This window comes from Petromyzon marinus, chromosome 13, assembly GCF_048934315.1.
Source record: "Petromyzon marinus isolate PM22_M1 ecotype Great Lakes invasive population chromosome 13, UKy_Petmar_22M1.pri1.0, whole genome shotgun sequence".
Lineage (NCBI taxonomy): Eukaryota > Metazoa > Chordata > Hyperoartia > Petromyzontiformes > Petromyzontidae > Petromyzon > Petromyzon marinus.
The window spans coordinates 3,125,420-3,144,860 of record NC_133679.1 but is presented as its reverse complement, the minus strand read 5'-3'; the positions used below and the strand labels follow the sequence as shown (position 1 = coordinate 3,144,860).

The window sequence follows — 19,441 nt, the reverse complement described above, 5'->3', positions numbered from 1 at the left end:
TGGTCTTATTAACAAATGTGAAGTGAGGAAATTGAGTCGGGGTTGAAATGTCCAACAAAAGGCAGATTGTGCATTAGTGTCAGCGTGCGCATGTTTTACTTGGCTTCTGCATCCCAGGCTGGGTGGGCTTTGTTACCCAATTCAGGACGTGACTCAGATGTGGCGCAACTGCAGGAAAGTTAATGCATTCAGGCATGGCAATGATGACCAATGTCGTCATTGTATTTTCAGAGCATTCGAATGTACAGACAGACCTTCCTCAAAAAGGCTTATGTCTGAAATCCAGCTAGAGATTGTTCTAGTTCCTTTGTATCGTAATGCCCTGGAATGAAAGTAAGATTAGCCTTGTTACAAATGGAACAAAATGCGTTTTTGCACACTAAAAATAGTGAAGAGTGAAGCTTATAGAAGGAGTGTAATGTCAAATTGTTACGACTTAAAATGTATCATCATGATTGGCATTTTTTCATTCCAATTTTAAAACAGATAGAGATTTACGTCATATATCGACACCTCTGTCAGTCTTAAAACATGTTGATACAATCAGCAAAACACGTTGGCAAAGCGGAGACGTGAAATAAAAAGGGAAGCACCACTTAACCAGAATGCGGTCACATGCTTAAAATGTATACAATCGGAACATCAGTAACATGTAACGAAGAGAAATAGAATCGATGCAGTTCTCTCCCATTCACTATGTTGTGTGTCCATTGGTTGTGTCCAGTGAAGTGATATCCAAGTGTGAATGTCTGCATGCAGAGACGATGGAAATGCCACATCCCTGTTGCGTCAGAAAATGACTTAATTTCCCCTGCGACTTCCCATGCTTGTTTGGTCCTAAATGCTGAACAAATCAAGGGGTCGGCAACCACGGCTACTTATTCATTTGTTGCTTTTTGAACTAAATTTGTGCTGCTGAGCTGATCCTCTTACTGCGGTGAATTCAACATTCTCGTGATGTTATATAAATGCAAAGTATACCCTAAGTATTTTAATGCAAGTATCATATGCCCCCCCCCCCCCTTCAATATTACTTTTCTATTTCCAGAGATTAGCAAGAGAGAATTACACCTCAAAACTGGCCACTTAATTCTTGTATTTTTAGCCATGGCCAATTAGGTTTACCACGGGGTTTCTATTGCTCTATACCGTTTTTCTTTAGTTAATAGTTAATTAAATACACTTTACATACAACAACAATCGCCTTTCGCCAGTAAATGACAGTGACATCACAGCGCTTGTGTCAGGCTAGGTACACTAAGGCCATTTGCATTGTCGAATATTCACTCCCAAGGGGGTCACGGGACCGACCCAGGTGTTGTGGGGGTTCACTAAGTTGACTGACAGATGCATCACCTTCATTCCCCACTCTTCAACTGTTGACACTATATACACAAGCACACACAGCGCTTTATATTGACAGCATGGAATCAGAAAATTGCCTACATTAGGGAATCATGATTCGACTATAAACATCTACTTTGCTGCAGATGGCATGCTTAGACAACTCACTGAAGAAATTATCAGTTCGGAGGAACTGAACCGTCGAATCTGGGAATACTGGCTCTGTGGCAAATATCTTGATAACTGGGTGCTGATAGAAATGCATCATTATTATCTTTCTATTGCAGTTAATACCACAGCAGTGGTTTCCTTTGTTGATCTTTCTCTTCTGGTCGGGTTGTGAGATGTTGGGATTTGACAGTGGATCTAAGAGTGGGATGATATGGGGGCAGATGGGAAACCCTACGTCATTGGTCGTTTATAAATTGCAGATGTTGAGCTTGGAATATTCTTTGATGGCGGCTAGGTTTTAGGGGTTACAAATAATGTTTATGACCAGGAGTTATATTGGCTGCCTGAGAATTGCTTTTTCTCCCCCAAAAATGAAGTCGTTGGCCTTTAGTAGATCTGAGATCATGTAGGTTTCCATGGAAACGGTGTGCTTAGATGAAGGGGGTTTTTCTCCTTTAAATGGTTAAAATATGCTTTAGCTGGCAGGTGGGGGGGGGGGGTGCTATGGAGGCTGACTGGGGAAGGAAGGCCATACAGAACCCATTGGGGTGGGAACCGAGTCTGCACCATCAGCTTGGAGGGATGATTGCTTTGGCCATCTCAAACTGTGCTGTGAGTGTATAAACACGTCCTGCAAAACAAACATCAAGCCTGCTGCCTCAGCCTTTGTTGTACTTCATCTATTGTTTTTGTGAAGCCTGCCGCGTGCGCTGCAGCAGAAGCTTGGACCACCGGACGAGCGAGTAACGCTTGTTTTGGCCACTGAGAGGGCACACACACAGCTCGGGCTGCAGGAGAAGCCGCTATGGATTTGCTGGGGAGGCTCTCCACTCTTTAATGCCATGCGCGCGTGACTCATTAAATGGTCACCCCACCCACCGAGCACCCCCCCCCCCCCCTCTGCTATGACAGTCACGAGTGGTTTTCAGTTGACTGATTTTGCACAACACCTTTTGCTGTTAATTTATTATCGGCTATTTGAAATCGGTTGTCATTTTACATCTCTGGTTACCATACGTTATCAACAACCCAGGTGTGGTGGTACAGTGATAGTAATCCTTGCAGAGTTGAATCCTGTGTGAGAAACACACCTGCTGGGATCAAAGGTGTCCTTGGTAGGACACTAACCCGTCAATTTAGAATTTTGTCCACTGGCATTGTTTTTTTTTACCAGGCACACTTAACGCACTTGTATAAATGGCCAAGGATAGAATTTCTCGTGGGATTAGTCATATCATATAGACTCTTAAAAGTGTGCAGGGCTTCACGAATGTTCAGACAAGAGTATAAGGAATACAAATAATAATCCTGTGGATCTTCTTTGGTTCTTTCGGTAAAGTCACGTAGAATGAGAATAAAATAATAAATTAATAAAATTAAATAACACAATAAAATTCTCACGACGTTTCGGCCACAACACAAGTGGCCTTCATCAGGTGAAGGGACTAAACTGTCTCGAGGACAGCACTGGAGCGAACACAGCCAAGCTAAATCCTGTGGATATTTACTCAAAGCAAGTTTTTTCCCAGGCACAAAACCTAATTTAAATACGGTTTGACGGCCATTCTTGTTTATAATGGTTGGGTGGTATAAATCCTAATGCCACTATTGACCCTGATACCCCTATGCCAGCTGATATTTCCAGAATCATTTAAAAGTAATTATGATGACATAGGTCTTCCTAGATCGGTAAAGGGCATGGTCCTTGCCAATTCCAATGCCTGGCCAGGATGAATGGAGCAGAGAGACTTATTTTATTGTCTGAATTCTTGCCAAGATGGTGCCAGTGGATTTCAATTGTGATCTTTGCCACTTTAAATTGGCCAAGTTGTCATACTGGCTGTCTGATATTGGCAATATCGTTTTTTAACAAGTTTATCTTATTTATATTTAAATAACATCATATGGTGAAAAACAAAACTAGAGTATACAATATTAAGAGAACCGAGATAATACATATGAAGCCATAGGTGCCCTGAGCTATCAAGCCTAGCTAAGTTGCTGAACCAACTGCATCCACCATGGAGGATATAGCAACTGCAGGTAACTGGATTTGTAGCGTGTCTCTCTCCCCGTGGTCACGTGGATTTTTTTTACGTCCTCTAGTTTTTCCCTCCACATTTAGAATCAACAACATGCGTTTAGAGTATTTAGCTGCTTTAAATTTCCACATGATAAGCCGCTTTCTTGAGCTATCATTTGTGGCCAGGTCGCTTATGAAAAAGAGCTATATAGCTCAGTGGGCCTAACCTGGTAAAAAAATGTTTATAGTCTATTCAGATGACTAGATTATTGCGGTCAGTGTGGTCTCAAGTCCTTGACAGCCATCAACTAAATTAAACAAATTTTACATCATTTACTATGGGCAATTTTCCATATTTTTTGCAAGAGCTGATATATCTAAGCTGGTTCTGTATTTGATTAAACTATTTTTTTTAAAAAACAACCCAGAAAGCAGACAAGTGCCGTACATCCTTTACCAGACAGCTATCATGCGTGACGTGTCATTGAAAAAGCAATAAAAGGTTAGAATTGGATGACCTTGAAATACTGACAAGTTCACGATCATCCTAAACGGTTTGCATTACTGTATTACATATTACATAACACGAAATAATCAGAGCTGTTATGGAGAATGAATGTCAAAACAGACAAGCAGACAATTCGTCTATTTTATATACATGCCTTACCACAAAATAATTTATAGAAGTATCTTACACAGCCCGTTGGCGCAGTGTTCTTGTTAGTGCATCTTTTTAGCATAATTGATTCAGTACAAGCAAACTGGACAGGTTAAGACATACAGCATCTCATCAGCAGAGTCAGGCTTTCTTGAATTGATAGTATAATTATTTTCCTCCATTGATTTCAATGCCATGGTGTCGTCAGCACATCGAAGTGTAAACCAATATTAACATAATTTTGACTTCTTTAGGCCTTTTGGTAAAGTCATGTAGATAGGTTCAAGGAAAATAACAAAAAACTACGACGTTTCAAATTCCTGCAGTCACGAAAGCTTTAAGTCATAATTTTGACTGTTTCAAATGCATTCAGCATTTCAGAAATGTTAGTTGCGCAAGTGCTTATAAGCATGTACGCTGCATGGAAGATGCATTATTTTGTAGACTGCATTTAAACATTTGCCTTTCCAATTAAATGCTTTCATTACAAAGGCAAAGTAGGAGACGGCAACATTTATTTAAGAACATTGACACTGCTAAAATAATGTAAATCATTAGTTGTTTGTAAAATAAATGTTTTTCAATGAGTACTTATATAACGTCATTGTGGCGTCCCCAAGTTAACCATTCTTTGATTCGTCAGGTATTACAACCATTTCCATAACTACTTTTATGAAAAAATATATTTACTCGAAGAAGTTCCACAAATAAAAATTGTGCCAGCCTTTTAAATTTAACCAGCCGAATTTGTTTTCAATTCAACAAATATTTTCCGTTACAATTGTCTCGTGCAGTTATTTTAGTATACTCAATCATTATTTCAGTGTTCAATGCCTTCAAAGGAAATGAGTGGTGTTGCAATGGATAGCAACTTCCTTATGAATCCAGTGACCAAAGTTATATTCCTGGCCATGGCTAACATAAGTTGAGTGATAGCTTAACTGCTACTGGACTTCCTCTTTCAAACCCACACTGACTCTTATGAGTGACAGGGTGTGGGGAAGCCTTCAACCAGCAGTGGATTGACAAATGGCAGAAATAATTATCACACTTTACAATCCTAGGTTTAATATTGTTTATCTGAGGAGACAGAAATAGTTGCGTATTCAGACAACGCGATCCTGTCTTTGATCGCAAAAACTCACAAGTATTTTTAAAATACCAACAACCTTTATCACTAAAAGTTAGGACATTTGGTAACACCTTATTTAGCCTGCCCATATTCTGAGGTTGTAAAGTTAGTATTTTTAGACCTGTTGCTTTTGTCTCTTTGCAGCATAAAGGAGCACCATCTAGTGGTTGTAGTAAAATAGTTAGTTCAATAGTCATTCGAGGTATCTTATTGATCATCTTCTATGGACGTTCTTGAATGTGATTCAATATTTTCACGTTCTCGTGCATTCGTGGAATCAACTTATCACGTGACTATAAAAATAACTGTTGATACATTTGGAAATGAAAACAGGAATGGACAATTGGAAAAATTAATGTGTGGATAGTTCTATGAACTTTTTTGAAGACATTGTTTGATCAAAATGTATTAATTGTTTTTATAATCCCAACTATAAAGTGGTTAATGTTATTTCTATACACCTACATCTTGTGTGGTTGAGATGATAGGGGAGTGCCAACTACATACACTCTTGACAGTCGAAGGGAAATATTATGCTCGGGAATCTAATGTATTGTCTTCGCTTGCGGTTGTATTTTGCAGGTATGGATGAGAGAACAGCTCCCGGGTCGTGGGCTGCAGGCAGCCAGACAAGCCCCTCCTACGACTCTGCCAGGGTCAGTGGTTACAGCACACCCCCAACACATTTGACTCATAACTTTGGGCTGAATGTTGTTATATTGTGCACATTAACAAAACAACAGATGCTTCTTTATGAACAAATCCTTTGATGGTGATTTAAAAAATAGGTTCTATGGTTTGTTTTATTTGCACCATTTACACCTGTTTTATTTCTGGTCTCAAAAAAGAAAGGTATTACTAGATATTGTGTATCATTAGCGTTAGTTCAAGAATGAACAGATATGATGAATTGATGTGAAGTAAGCATCCAGAACAGTTAAAGGAACGTGAAATCTAAAAGTAGTGCATGTTCTCTTAAAAAATATCACCACAAATGTATGAGCAGAATTTAAGCAGATCGATTTTTGTAAATAAGAAATTTACACTTTAGCTCCCAAATCCTGGCTCCTGTATATCATTTGGTGCGCCACCACGATGTTTGTGCCTTGCATTGCCATGTCTCACGTGAGGCTGTCACTTTGTGTCAGTGGAATGGAAAAAAGCGAATCGAGGGATTTTCCATCATGGGTCTGCGCAAATTCTTAGGTTGCAATGTTGCCTTATAATAATTCTGACTATTGCCTGATGAAGGTGGTTGTAATCACGCGCGAAACGTCATACTCTAATTATATATGTTGTGAGTTTACTCTCCAACACACTGGTGTGCTGAACTTGGAACGAATTGGCATGTTTTGTTTCTGACAAACCTTACTAACTGGCTGTGTTGGGTGGTGGCGGGTTTAATGACATTTATATTTTTACACGATGCAACCCAAAAAATCTTTATGGATAATATAGGTCGTAAAAGCCTACGTGTTCAAAGCTTGCCTTTACTTAACAGCTGTGTGTAGCAGATCGATCGCAGTAACCGAGCACGTGTGAACGTTTTGACAAAGGCATGAAATTGCCCGATTCCACGTGGCATGTACCCTGCCTCATTTGCTGGCGTCACGTAGCGGCTTCTCACCACCTTTGTGACGTCATGGCAAATTCAACACAGTTGCGCACTTGAACTTTGTGATTCATTTAAATGCACTCTTCAGAGTAATGAAATTTATATCCCGTGCTGAGCCGAGCAGACCATGCACTTTTAACTATGCTTATACGAATAACAGCCATTATTTTTATTTCACCTTCAGAAAAAAACATTCGTATGCTTTGTGCGAAGGATAATTGGCCTGTTTTTGTATAATTTGGACATCTGTGAAAAAGAGCTTTGTAGCTCATTAGATTTCTGTCGTATAAATACATATTCTGATTCTAACATTTTAGGCAGGAACGTTTTTTTTAAGACAACTCTTCAGGAAATGGCCACATTCCATACGTTGTTAATATGAAAAGCAATAGCTTTCCACACTTCTACGTTAAAATAGAAAACCAACTGATGCTTTTAGTATCAGTGGTCAACCCTCGTGCTTCGATATAATATGAATAATTTAAGCTTAGCAACTTTCGAGTTTCTAGTAAACATCTTGTGCAGCAGCCTGCAGTTTATGGATTGAGGCACTGTAAGTCTGTCAGAGATTGCAATGACATAGGGAGGCCTTCATCCAGCATTGTCGTGCTGTCGATGGTGCATAAAAAAATCTTACAAATTTAAGGTCGATATAACATCATATATACAATCACACGGTGAACCTTACCTTTCGCGTGATCTAACAAAAATTACTTGCACAAACCATACGTGCATGCATGTGGGCCCAAAGCAGCAAGCATCTAGGGGCACACTTTGAGATATGCCACTCAAGGGCAAGCAAAGCGATGAGTTTCCAAGAGGGGGGAACTTTGGACCCAGCCAAGCGCACACGCTACCTTTGTGGCTGCATGAAAAGCAGGGCAAGTATACCTCAAACATGAGGATAAGGCTTTCCCTGCTTGGGTCAACAGCATACGTGTGGCACGCAAACACTTGGGCACCTCTATTGGCTTGATTGCTCCATACAAGGACTTATACACCGGCTATGTCAACAGCCATAAAGCAAAGTTTGACATTCCTATTTTTTTTACTTACATCAATTTGTCCGTTATCGTCTACAGTGATGAATAAACAGTCCTTTTTAGTGGTTGCACAAGCATGTTCCTTGAGGTAGTTAAAAGCCACATACAAAGAATAGAAATTGGGAAAATAGATTAAGATAGAAATTTATCAACATGAGAGTGCTAAGGGGTACTATGAAAACCTGTAATTGTGGATTTATGTCAGTCAATACTAGAAACAAGCTCAGCAAGTCCATTACGGTCTTAGAGTTGAAATAAAATTCAGAGTTTGTACAGTTCATGAACTTAAACATGGCCGTGACTTTTAATATCTTATTGCCCTCTGTAGATGTCAACTTATTTGACTCCACACTATCGTTAGTCTCGACCATCCCTTCTAGCAATTTGTCCTTCCCAAACCCACCGATATTCCTTAACAGTCAGTATAAAGTCTCTCATTGGCATGTCGTCTACTCTCATCTTTGTCTGTGTACCTCTTCTGTCTTTGGTGTAATTCCACGCATATGTATCTCCATGCTTCGTGATATGCTTTTCAGCTGTCTATCCGTTTTTCTTCTCCGAATGTTATCGGAATAAACTCTCATTGTAAACATTTACATGCAGATGATCATTATCAAATTCAGTTTTCCAAAAGCACTCCATCCTGCTGTTTTTCTCCTTATTTCATAATTTTAATCCTGAACCGCCTGTAATAGCTTCCTGAGGTATACTTATTTACAGCATTGTTGTGTTGTCTGGCATTATCTACGTGCTGTGATATTATTTGTTTACATGTACGCTGTTATTGTTATCTTTATGTATCAGCATATATACATCTTAAGAAATCCTTACGTTTACCATGCAATTATACATTCTGGGAAGTGGATATTTTACGGAATGTTTAACTTGTCGATTAAAGGACATTTATTTTGAGTTAAATTACAGTGCCGTTGAAGTTTTCGCTTACAAGCCGTTTTGAATAAGATGAGTGTGTAAGACTGAATATCTATGTTACTGCTTTAATTTAAATGAACATCTGTTCATTATCATGGTGTGGGGCATGTACTCAATTTTATAACCATATGTTTCCATATCTTATAAAAGTAATTTCAGCCATGTTTTTAGATGTAGTTTTGGAAATAAGTGCAGTAATGTAAGCCTTCAAGCTACATAAAATGTGATGTCTTGTAAGTGGCATTTAAATAAATCCTAGTTAAATATGCCTGACAGCTGATTTAATTTATATTTGTATAGCTATTAAAAATTAAAAAACGTTATAATTATTCCTATTATTGTGCACGGTAAGGATTGTTTACAAATTATTTGTAAAAGTTGCAACACATCACAGAAAATTGTATTTTACGGCTGAGCTTCATATGTATGAGGATTTATTTTCACATAAGCTTAAGTATAGATGAGGTCAATCAATGTGTATTTCATTGACCACACAATCGTTTGTTGTGGAAATAATGCCTCCAAGCCCATATTTGGAAATTAGTGATTTATGTGTTAATTCATTGAAGGTATATAGTGCTAATAAGCCCAGGATCATTTGTTTAGTGATGATGAAGCAGAATTGTTATTGGTCCATTGCGTGTGCATTTAGCCATGCTCGCGGCTTGCTGTGTTGTGTCCCATCTGTCTTCTTGTCGACTGGTTTACTATCCTGGTGAGCTACTTCCTTTTTGTTTATCAGTATAGCGAAATGGGGGAGCGGCACAGAAGGAAGTCTCTGCAGACAAGGGGTAGTATGACCTTTTTTGGCCTGGTATTCCAATGTAAGTGATTTAGACACCTGTGCAGTTATGTTAATTGCCATAGTACCAAGTGTTGCTTGTCTGATTTCAAGGTGGCACATGAAGCAAAACAAATGTATTGAAACCTTACATTTAGTCATATCCTACATAAGAAGTACGCACAATTTGCTTCATTATAATTTTCAAAATGTCACGGTGAATAGAGCAGCATTCACATACAAACAATGTAATTGATTTAAGTGCAAAAAAGTGGTATTGCCATTTCAAAATAATAATCATATGCATGTTTATTAAACCGGTCCCTTGTACAATTGGCTGATTGTGACAGTGCAGCCAAGTATAACCCTCTCGGGATAAACAAACAGGTTCAGCCCACTATGCATGCAACTTGGCAGAAAATGCATTGCACACATGGACACACAACAAACACCGCAAGTGGCTTGATTCACTACTAAACAGTGATACCACCACCGTGGTGTTTGTGCCAACACGGACCCATTTATTATGGGTCATCAGGGTAGAATGATTGGCAGGCCCAGTGGGTTGCACTCCCCGCTGTGCCGAACACACACACACACAACATGTGTCGCGAAGTAATGCAGAGATTAAAAGGCCACAGTGAACAGAATATGTCAGTGCCTATGGATCCAGACCAGATTTTACAATGGTCAGGTGTATATTTGGTTGAGGCTGAAACATTATTTTTCAAGCCGCAAGATTTTTTTCAGAAGGCCACACCTGATCCTGGGACTGCACAAAATGTAATTTAGGTTGTTGAGCAGGTGAACGCAAAGTTAATTGTGGCCCCTGGGTGTGACCCAATTTCCCTGTTTTCTGCATTTCACTGCAATTGTTGTGATTTATTTTAAAATGATTATTGTTTCAATTCAATTTACTCCTGAAATCATTTGTCATGCTGTTGAGGCTGGAGGTGGCTTTTAAGATCAGGATTCTCAGCTTAGACTTTGCCACATTCCAATTCTACAAATCCCCGTTACGCTGCAGTTGCATCGTCGAACCAACTCTGTCAGTTATTCAATGATGTGCTTGTTTCTTGTTTTTATCAACGTCTGTTTAATCTTTCCATAACCATGTTGGTGCTGTTCCATAGGCTGTAGAGTATTTTGTGCTTTGCAGTTTTTGTGAAGTTGCAACTGTACAACTAGACCTTTGCATAAATGTCTCAAGCACTGCATGTGTGTTTTTTAAGGTGTTAAAGCCAACGTTATACATACCTGCACATTCATAATACAGGTTTTTTTTTTGGGTTAGATCACGTAAGTATGCGCTATAAACCAAAAAACCTGTATTATAGACGATATTGGTCGTGAAAGTCTGTTAAACTTTTCCTGCACTTTATTTACTGTTTAACATTCCATTTTGGTCGTGAAAGCTTAAGTGTTAATCTATACCTGGACATTGTTTTATATTTAACAATCCATTTTGCTTTCTGTTTAACAATACATTTTGGAATTTGGAGTACACCCCGTAGCTAATAATGATAAAAAACAAGTTTATTTGTTGCCAGTGCAATGCTTTGATGATGTGTACTGATGGACGTGTGATGGGATCTTGTTGTTTACAGGGATATAACCACAGCCCCCAATACAATGACCACATGGGCGACAGAGGAATGGGCTCTCACGACGGCATGCCTTCAGCGTTTCTCAACTCCAGTTTAATGAGTGGGTATTGTCACGTGCTGCATGTACCATTACCTACATGTGATTCCTCGGCTTTGAAGCACACACACACACTTGTCACGTAGCCCAGCTTGTCTTTTGGAAAACAAGTTAATTGTGATCATCACGCAAAGATTGTGACATTTTTTGCATTATTTTTTCAAAGGTAAGATGCATGATTTTTCTTGTTTATGTTGTGCTTTTCTGAACACGTAAATATGTGGCATGACAAATGTGTGTAATGTATAAAGCAGGTTAACCTATTCACAGTTTGTTAAATATTCATATAAAGCAAACCTGCAATTTAGATTTAAAACATTCAGTTGTATTATGTAATTTTTAGGATAAAGATGGAAGGTTCAAAGCTTTTTTTTTACTTTGCTGCTGTTCTTTATGGTCAAGGTGTCTTCTCTAAAATGACTGCATATATATCCTAAACAGAATAATAATACATAAATTTTAACAAACAAAAACTCTGTTTAGAAGTAAAGGGTCATGTGACCCCTTAATTCTCTATGACACAAGAAAATTTAACTGAATTTAAAAGTCACCTTGCCTTTATTTAACCATCACAATTATTTCACCGAAACAATTTGTGTAAGTGAAGAAATGGCCAGGTTACAGACTAAATTGGCAGCATTCCTGAGAAATAAAAACTACTTATTTAAAAAAACACATTGTAATGGCTCATGGTACTTCTAATATTATTGACCCAAGCATATGAGTATACTTAAACTTGGCACTTCGCCAGCCTTATTCAATCCATCTTTACTTTAATCTTTTTTTGTAATTGCCCCGGGTACTCTCCTTGCTGTACATGTAAGACACAACTCTTACCACCGTCCTTGCAGATTTGTTTGAAGCACAAGTAGCATGCTGTGTAATGAGAGGTTACAAGAGAAGCGAGCCTGTGATCGCTGCACCACAGCAGTCCTACATATGGTGATTTGCACTGTGCCCTTCTCTCTGTATCCAGTCCCTTGACCATGGCCTGGTAGTAGTACTCGCACTGCCCTAAAATCCTCATGACCCAAATCCAGTTGACGACCACATGTGCATTACTAGCCATGTGTATCCAGTCCTTTGGCAGGTCTTTGTCTAGGTTGGCTGCCTAAAGCAATTACCTGGCGTGGTCCGGTCTATCACCAGACAGACAAGGGAGTCCTCTGTGGCACTGGCATCATCTTGGTCATATCAACTTGAATATGTATTTGTTAGCAGGACTTGCTCCAATAGCAATAGGTTAACATGGCACTCTAGAAGACGTATATAAGCAGGTCATTTTCAGAGTGTGCATGAAGTTTGAAACAATATGGTAATGGTTTGGATAAATGATTTTGGTTGAGAACTAAACACCATTAATGCCTGCAGTACATCTTTGTAGCATGTTGGTACAATTTGGGGGGGGGGGGAAAAAACATCAAAACTCCCCCTTTTTTTGTTGTGCTAGCACTTCAAAATATACAACTTCCTGAACCCTGCTTGCAAATTTTGAATTGAGAATGTGGTTCCAAGAGAGTGACTGCAATCTTCTCCATTTTTATTCCATGCCTATCATTGTCCCTTCGCTGCACTCAAGGGGCCAAACACGGCATCAAAATACAGCCCCTCTGCTTTTCTGCCACCCCGACGTTATACAGAAGTGGCCAAGTCACAATGCATTTTATATTATTTTCTTTGCCGCACAAGGCGGTCCTGTTGCTTTCCCATTACAGAGCCGATGCTTGTAAAAATGCACGCCTTTCCATATATATATCAAAATCGTTCAATATACAGAAAGTAGTAACTGTGATGAATAAATAATGAAAGAATATATGTTGTAGCTGGCCTGAATGTTGCTCGAATTAGCATGTTTGCGCCAGTGGATGATTTACGAGCAGATGGGTGGCCTCAAGGTGCGGTGGCCATGTGCACTAGAACAGTTCGATCCCTGCTTTTGCAGCCCCCATCCTAACATCCCTTAGCACAAATATGAATAAAACAAAGTCGCCGAGGAAATGAACAAACTTCTAAATCAGGGTAAAACACGACAACATCACGTTTGTGTGTATATTGAACTCCTTTCGCACTGTACATAGCCAACCGTGCTAATGGGTGGATCATTGAAAGGTATGTAAAAAGAGCACATGAAAAGATTACTGCTAAATTGGATGTGTTATAGCGAGGTGAGAGAATCTGCAAGCTCGTAGCTAGAATAGGCACGGAGATGATGATCGCCTTAAAAAAATATAGTATTGAAAACAGACGAGGAATGCAAATTATGACAAACCTTTTTTATTGTCATGGATTCATATTTCCGCGCAGAATATTTACACAGGAGAAGTTATCCCAGGGGATGCGAGTTGCACTTCAACATAACTCTACAAAGGGGCCCAAGTGGGGGCTAGGGGTGGTCACGTGGTTAGCATCCAGATCCTTCCCGAGGATTCTGGCAGGTGGTCGTGGCCAAGGGTGGAGCCGGCCACGGCGCAGAGAATATAAGCTGGGTCCCCAGAGGGACTGCCATTGTTGTTCATCCTGAAGAACCCTTTGTCTAGGTCTACGTTCTTCGATCAACGAGCTGTAGTCCCGGTCCGTAGTAGCAGTTACGTTGCAACTAGTGTAGTTAGCCTGGTGGTCACCACTATAGGTTGTTATTCTGTTAAGGGAAAGTTACCCTTTCGTGTTGGAGTTAAATAAATGTGTTGCCTCCAAGTATATGTCTGCGACTCAGTTGAACTCACTACACAGATAAATAGAAAAGGAAGGATGAGGAAAATGTAAACAGAATACATAACTACCTAAACTTAGGGAAAAGAATCGGGAAAAACGTGACGGAGCAATAGGAGTATGAAAGCAGAAAAAGGGAGTTTGTTGAAAGTGTAAGAGCGCACGATAGAACCATGACCGTGGTTGTCTGGCTTGACCACTTGAATGTGAAATTTTAGTTGTTGCCCTGCATCTGCATCAGCCATACGAAAGAATGACAATCATAGAACTAAACTTTGCTGTGGTCAGAGTTCAATTCATTACGGAAACACACGAGTTTCAATTCAGAAACAGAATATTTATTCGTACTGGAGGAATCCGTTGAGCTATAAAGCTCTTCACAGATCTCCAGTAGGGGTGGGAAACAACGTTAGATTCTGCACCTTGGCAGGGCCTCTCACAGGGATGACTCAGCCGCAATTGAGTAGTTGGTGTTTTATGTTGAAAGTTGCTATCATTGTGTGCCATCGGCATGCGGGTTTTATTGCAATATGACATGAATGGCATTCAAAAGTTACTGAAACGGCTATACCAAAAGAGTTGCATCAAATCTCTGTCTCTCTCTATGCCTCTCTTAGATCTCTCATGCTCACATGTCCATTGCATTGCACTCGCATGCCTTTGGATTGCACTCTCATGCTCTCACATGTCTTTTGGATTGCACTCTCATACTTACAGGCCCTTTGGATTACACCCATTGGGTTGAACTCCCTTGTCGAGGAGGCCGCTCTTCTCCTTTTCTACAGTTACATGCTAATTTCTCACATTAACATCATGCTAATCTCTCACATTAACATAGCCACTTCTGTGCCCCCGTCGAGGAGGCCGCTCTCCTATCTTACAGTTACACGCTAATTTCTCACATTAACATCACTAGCCCTGGCCACTTCTTAATGACCCTTGAGCTACACCCATTTCAAACCTTTTAAAACAGTCTGCCTCAGCAGCAGGACCATGCTTTCCCACCTGATGGACGCTTGTGTTGCGCCCGAAACGTCGTGATTTATTAAATTTTGATTTCTACCTACGTGACTTTACCGAAAAAAACAAAGAGTATGGATTCTTGCAATCACGAAAGATTCAAATCAAGATCTATGATATGGTCTGACATTTATGCTTGAGTGACATTTCAGTGGGAGTTGTTGCTCATTGTTTTTAATATAATCACCCAGAAATGTCTGTCCGTCCTGCACGTGACGTCACTCCACAAGGCCCACCCCCCTGCATGACGTCCCTCCACATGAGGCCCACCCCCTGTGTGATGTCACTCCACATGAGGCCCCCCCCCTCATTAATATTCATGAGTGGGTGGATTTTTACACGAACGCAGAAGGAAGGTCGAGCTGAATTAAATTATTACGCAAAGTCGCTTCAAATATGACGTTTCTTTAAAGAAAGTGATGGTAAAATATGAATCTACGCAGCACAGTGCTACATCCGTGTGTGATGTCACTGCAAAAGAGGCCCCCTCCTAAATTAATATTCATGCCCGCATGGAATTTACACTAGTGCACAAGAAGGTTGCGCACTCCACATGCCGCACCCCTCCCCAATAACCATTAGCGACTGACGTCACTCCACATGGGGCAACCTCCCCCTCAATAATCATGAGCTGAACAATTTTTCTATTTAATATTTCAGATTTACTGCAATATACAAACCATCCTTGGACGGGCAATAAAGCTGTTTTTAATCAACATAAGCCAAGGTATTTTATTCATAGATGTACATGTTTAGCCAAAACAACGTTATTTTTTTTATTCCACCTTAATCATTTGTCTTTTGTCACAGCCATAGCTAAGTACCACAAAATGGCATGAACCGCATTTTCCGATTATATAATGGCAGCGATACTTACAGGGTGTTATTATTACAATTATTAGACCTTTCCGTTTGTTGCTATAAATAATGTACAAATGTTTAATGCTGTATTACTATTCAATTGCACTTTATTAATAACACATTTTTTGTTATTTGTCTGTTTTGTGATTTGCCATGCATATAATAAACCTGAAAAAGCCCCCCTTAATATTTAATAGAACTTTCCTGCCTTAGCTGAAGAGTCGATGTGCATTATTTATGCTGTCAGGTATGTTTATTTTAATCGCTGTCACTACAAGAGTTTTACATAATTGGTTTTTAAAATGAGAGGGGAGGAAAGAGAGAATTGGGTTTCGCTGCATCTCAAATACCATTTTTCAGATTTCGAACACTGATAACTTGATAACATTTCTAAAACATCACTTAAATTATTTCTTAATCTATTACGGTTCATCATGGTGTATTACATAAAATTACATTCTGAACGGTCATGTCACATTCAAGCTAAGCTCTCCTTAATCACACAGCTACAGCTCTATTATTTTTTTAAATCAATTTTGCACATTTAAAGATTTGTAGTCGTAAATTACCTTCAATATATTCAGTGTTCCAATTATTAATGAAAGCAACTAGCTTTTATACAACAGTTAATTCACAAAATGTAAATTGTCCTAAGTGTTTGTGAAAGTGGGGGGTATACAGTGAGGGGAAAAAAGTATTTGATCCCCTGCTGATTTTGTACGTTTGCCCACTGACAAAGAAATGATCAGTCTATAATTTTAATGGTAGGTTTATTTGAACAGTGAGAGACAGAATAACAACAACACAATCCAGAAAAACGCATGTCGAAAATGTTATAAATTGATTGGCATTTTAATGAGGGAAATAAGTATTTGACCCCTCTGCAAAACATGACTTAGTACTTGGTGGCAAAACCCTTGTTGGCAATCACAGAGGTCAGACGTTTCTTGTAGTTGGCCACCAGGTTTGCACACATCTCAGGAGGGATTTTGTCCCACTCCTCTTTGCAGATCTTCTCCAAGTCATTAAGGTTTCGAGGCTGACGTTTGGCAACTCGAACCTTCAGCTCCCTCCACGATTTTCTATGGGATTAAGGTCTGGAGACTGGCTAGGCCACTCCAGGACCTTAATGTGCTTCTTCTTGAGCCACTCCTTTGTTGCCTTGGCCATGCGTTTTGGGTCATTGTCATGCTGGAATTACCCATCCACGACCCATTTTCAATGCCCTGGCTGAGGGAAGGAGGTTCTCACCCAAGATTTGACAGTACATGGACCCGTCCATCGTCCCTTTGATGCGGTGAAGTGGTCCTGTCCCCTTAGCAGAACAACACCCCCAAAGCATAATGTTTCCACCTCCATGTTTGACGGTGGGGATGGTGTTCTTGGGGTCATAGGCAGCATTCCTCCTCCTCCAAACACGGCGAGTTGAGTTGATGCCAAAGAGCTCCATTTTGGTCTCATCTGACCACAATACTTTCACCCAGTTGTCCCCTGAATCATTCAGATGTTCATTGGCAAACTTCAGACGGGCATGTACATGTGCTTTCTTGAGCAGGGGGACCTTGCGGGCGCTGCAGGATTTCAGTCCTTCAAGGCGTAGTGTGTTACCAATTGTTTTCTTGGTGACTATGGTCCCAGCTGCCTTGAGATCATTGACACGATCCTCCCGTGTAGTTCTGGGCTGATTCCTCACCGTTCTCATGATCATTGCAACTCCACGAGGTGAGATCTTGCATGGAGCCCCAGGCCGAGGGAGATTGACAGTTCTTTTGTGTTTCTTCCATTTGCGAATAATCACACCAACTGTTGTCACCTTCTCACCAAGTTGCTTGGCAATGGTCTTGTAGCCCATTCCAGCCTTGTGTAGGTCTACAATCTTGTCCCTGACATCCTTGGAGAACGCTTTGGTCTTGGCCATGGTGGAGAGTTTGGAATCTGATTGCTTCTGTGGACAGGTGTCTTTTATACAGGTAACAAGCTGAGATTAGGAGCACTCCCTTTAAGAGTGTGCTCCTAATCTCAGCTCATTACCTGTATAAAAGACACCTGGGAGCCAGAAATCTTTCTGATTGAGAGGGGGTCAAATACTTATTTCCCTCATTAAAATGCAAATCAATTTATAACATTTTTGACATGCGTTTTTCCGGATTTTGTTGTTATTCTGTCTCTCATTGTTCAAAGAAACCTACCATTAAAATTATAGACTGATCATTTCTTTGTCAGTGGCAAACATACACAATCAGCAGGGGATCAAATACTTTTTTTCCCTCACTGTAAATACCTTTGCAGAAAAACATGTTTTTGATATTGAAGTCAAATGTGAACATTTACTCATCTGAAATGAGCATTGGGACATTGCTTTCCTTCATTGGTGACTCTCAACCAGCTGTGGAAATTCAAAGTTCCCTTAGAGAGGGTCTTCCTGTCATGATAGATGTTCACTTTTCAGAGTATTGCTCATGTTATCAACCCTAGAGGGGGTGACAGGCGATGTAAATCCACAACCGGGATTTGATTTTGGTGATCTTTTGATTGTCAGTTGAGCAATTTAACAATATAGTATGTATAGGTACTGGATATATGAGATATCATTATTGTTAATGATTTTATTTTATTGAATGATGGAATTTACAATTTGAGCCAAATATTGGAGAATGATTTCAAGCACTGAAAATGCAGCTTAACATTAAAACGAATGCAATAGATGTGCACACATTATTGGTGGCCTCATCCTTTCCTATACGATTAAAAATTATCATGAGCGTCCAGTTAGTATTATGTAATTTTGCGTTGAACTCGGACCCGTATCGTAAGTAATGTCTTTGCCTGTAAGATCGGCAGTTTGGTGCTATTGCTTCAAGCAAGTCTGACTGCTGATGGGGACACTGTTGAACCGCTCCAGTTTGCTTATCTTGAATGAATGCTGCTGAAATTATCCATTGCCAGAAGGCTGTGTGGCTGATGGGTTGTGTGAAAATGTTTTTTTTTAATGGGGAGAGATGGATAGATGAAAGAGACATTGTCTGCTTATTTATGGCTGTGAAGTATTGTATTAATATTGCCATGAAGTCCCGACTTTCTTTGTTTTACTTGTTCTAAGCCAAACCATTTTTCCAGTCTCAAAGCGCAAATCTCATCATACACTTAACCTTTCTCCCCTTCTAAAAACGTCATTTGTTTATAAAAAAAAAATCCCTCCCCCCTCATGTGAATCGTATTAGCTCGTGGGCTAATGTTTTCTGAATGTGGCCAAAGAGCAGACACGACTACTGTGCAGGTTTCAACCAACGGCTGTTTTTAGAAAACATTTTTGCTCCGAAGCGCGTCTGACCCCGAGGCTGCCAAGCCCCTTTCATTCAAATCCATGCTGATCCCGCAGGGCGAGTAGAGGCAAGTCCATCACCGGGTCCCCTGTGCCTTGGTGTGTGTGTGTGCTCGTCACTTCCC

At 40.0% G+C, this 19,441-nt stretch overlaps 1 protein-coding gene across 15 annotated transcripts in view; it reads left to right on the top strand.

The window, feature by feature from the left end:
* The window catches only part of LOC116942220 (transcription factor 12-like), a 188,511-nt gene that overhangs the window by 36,616 nt on the left and 132,454 nt on the right, over positions 1–19,441 (top strand). For all 15 annotated transcript variants that reach the window (XM_032953923.2, XM_032953927.2, XM_032953924.2 and 12 more), the window contains 2 exons: positions 5,911–5,984; positions 11,308–11,407. In XM_032953923.2, coding sequence (XP_032809814.1) covers positions 5,911–5,984; positions 11,308–11,407 — 174 coding nt within the window. The remainder of the gene's footprint in view (positions 1–5,910; positions 5,985–11,307; positions 11,408–19,441) is intronic.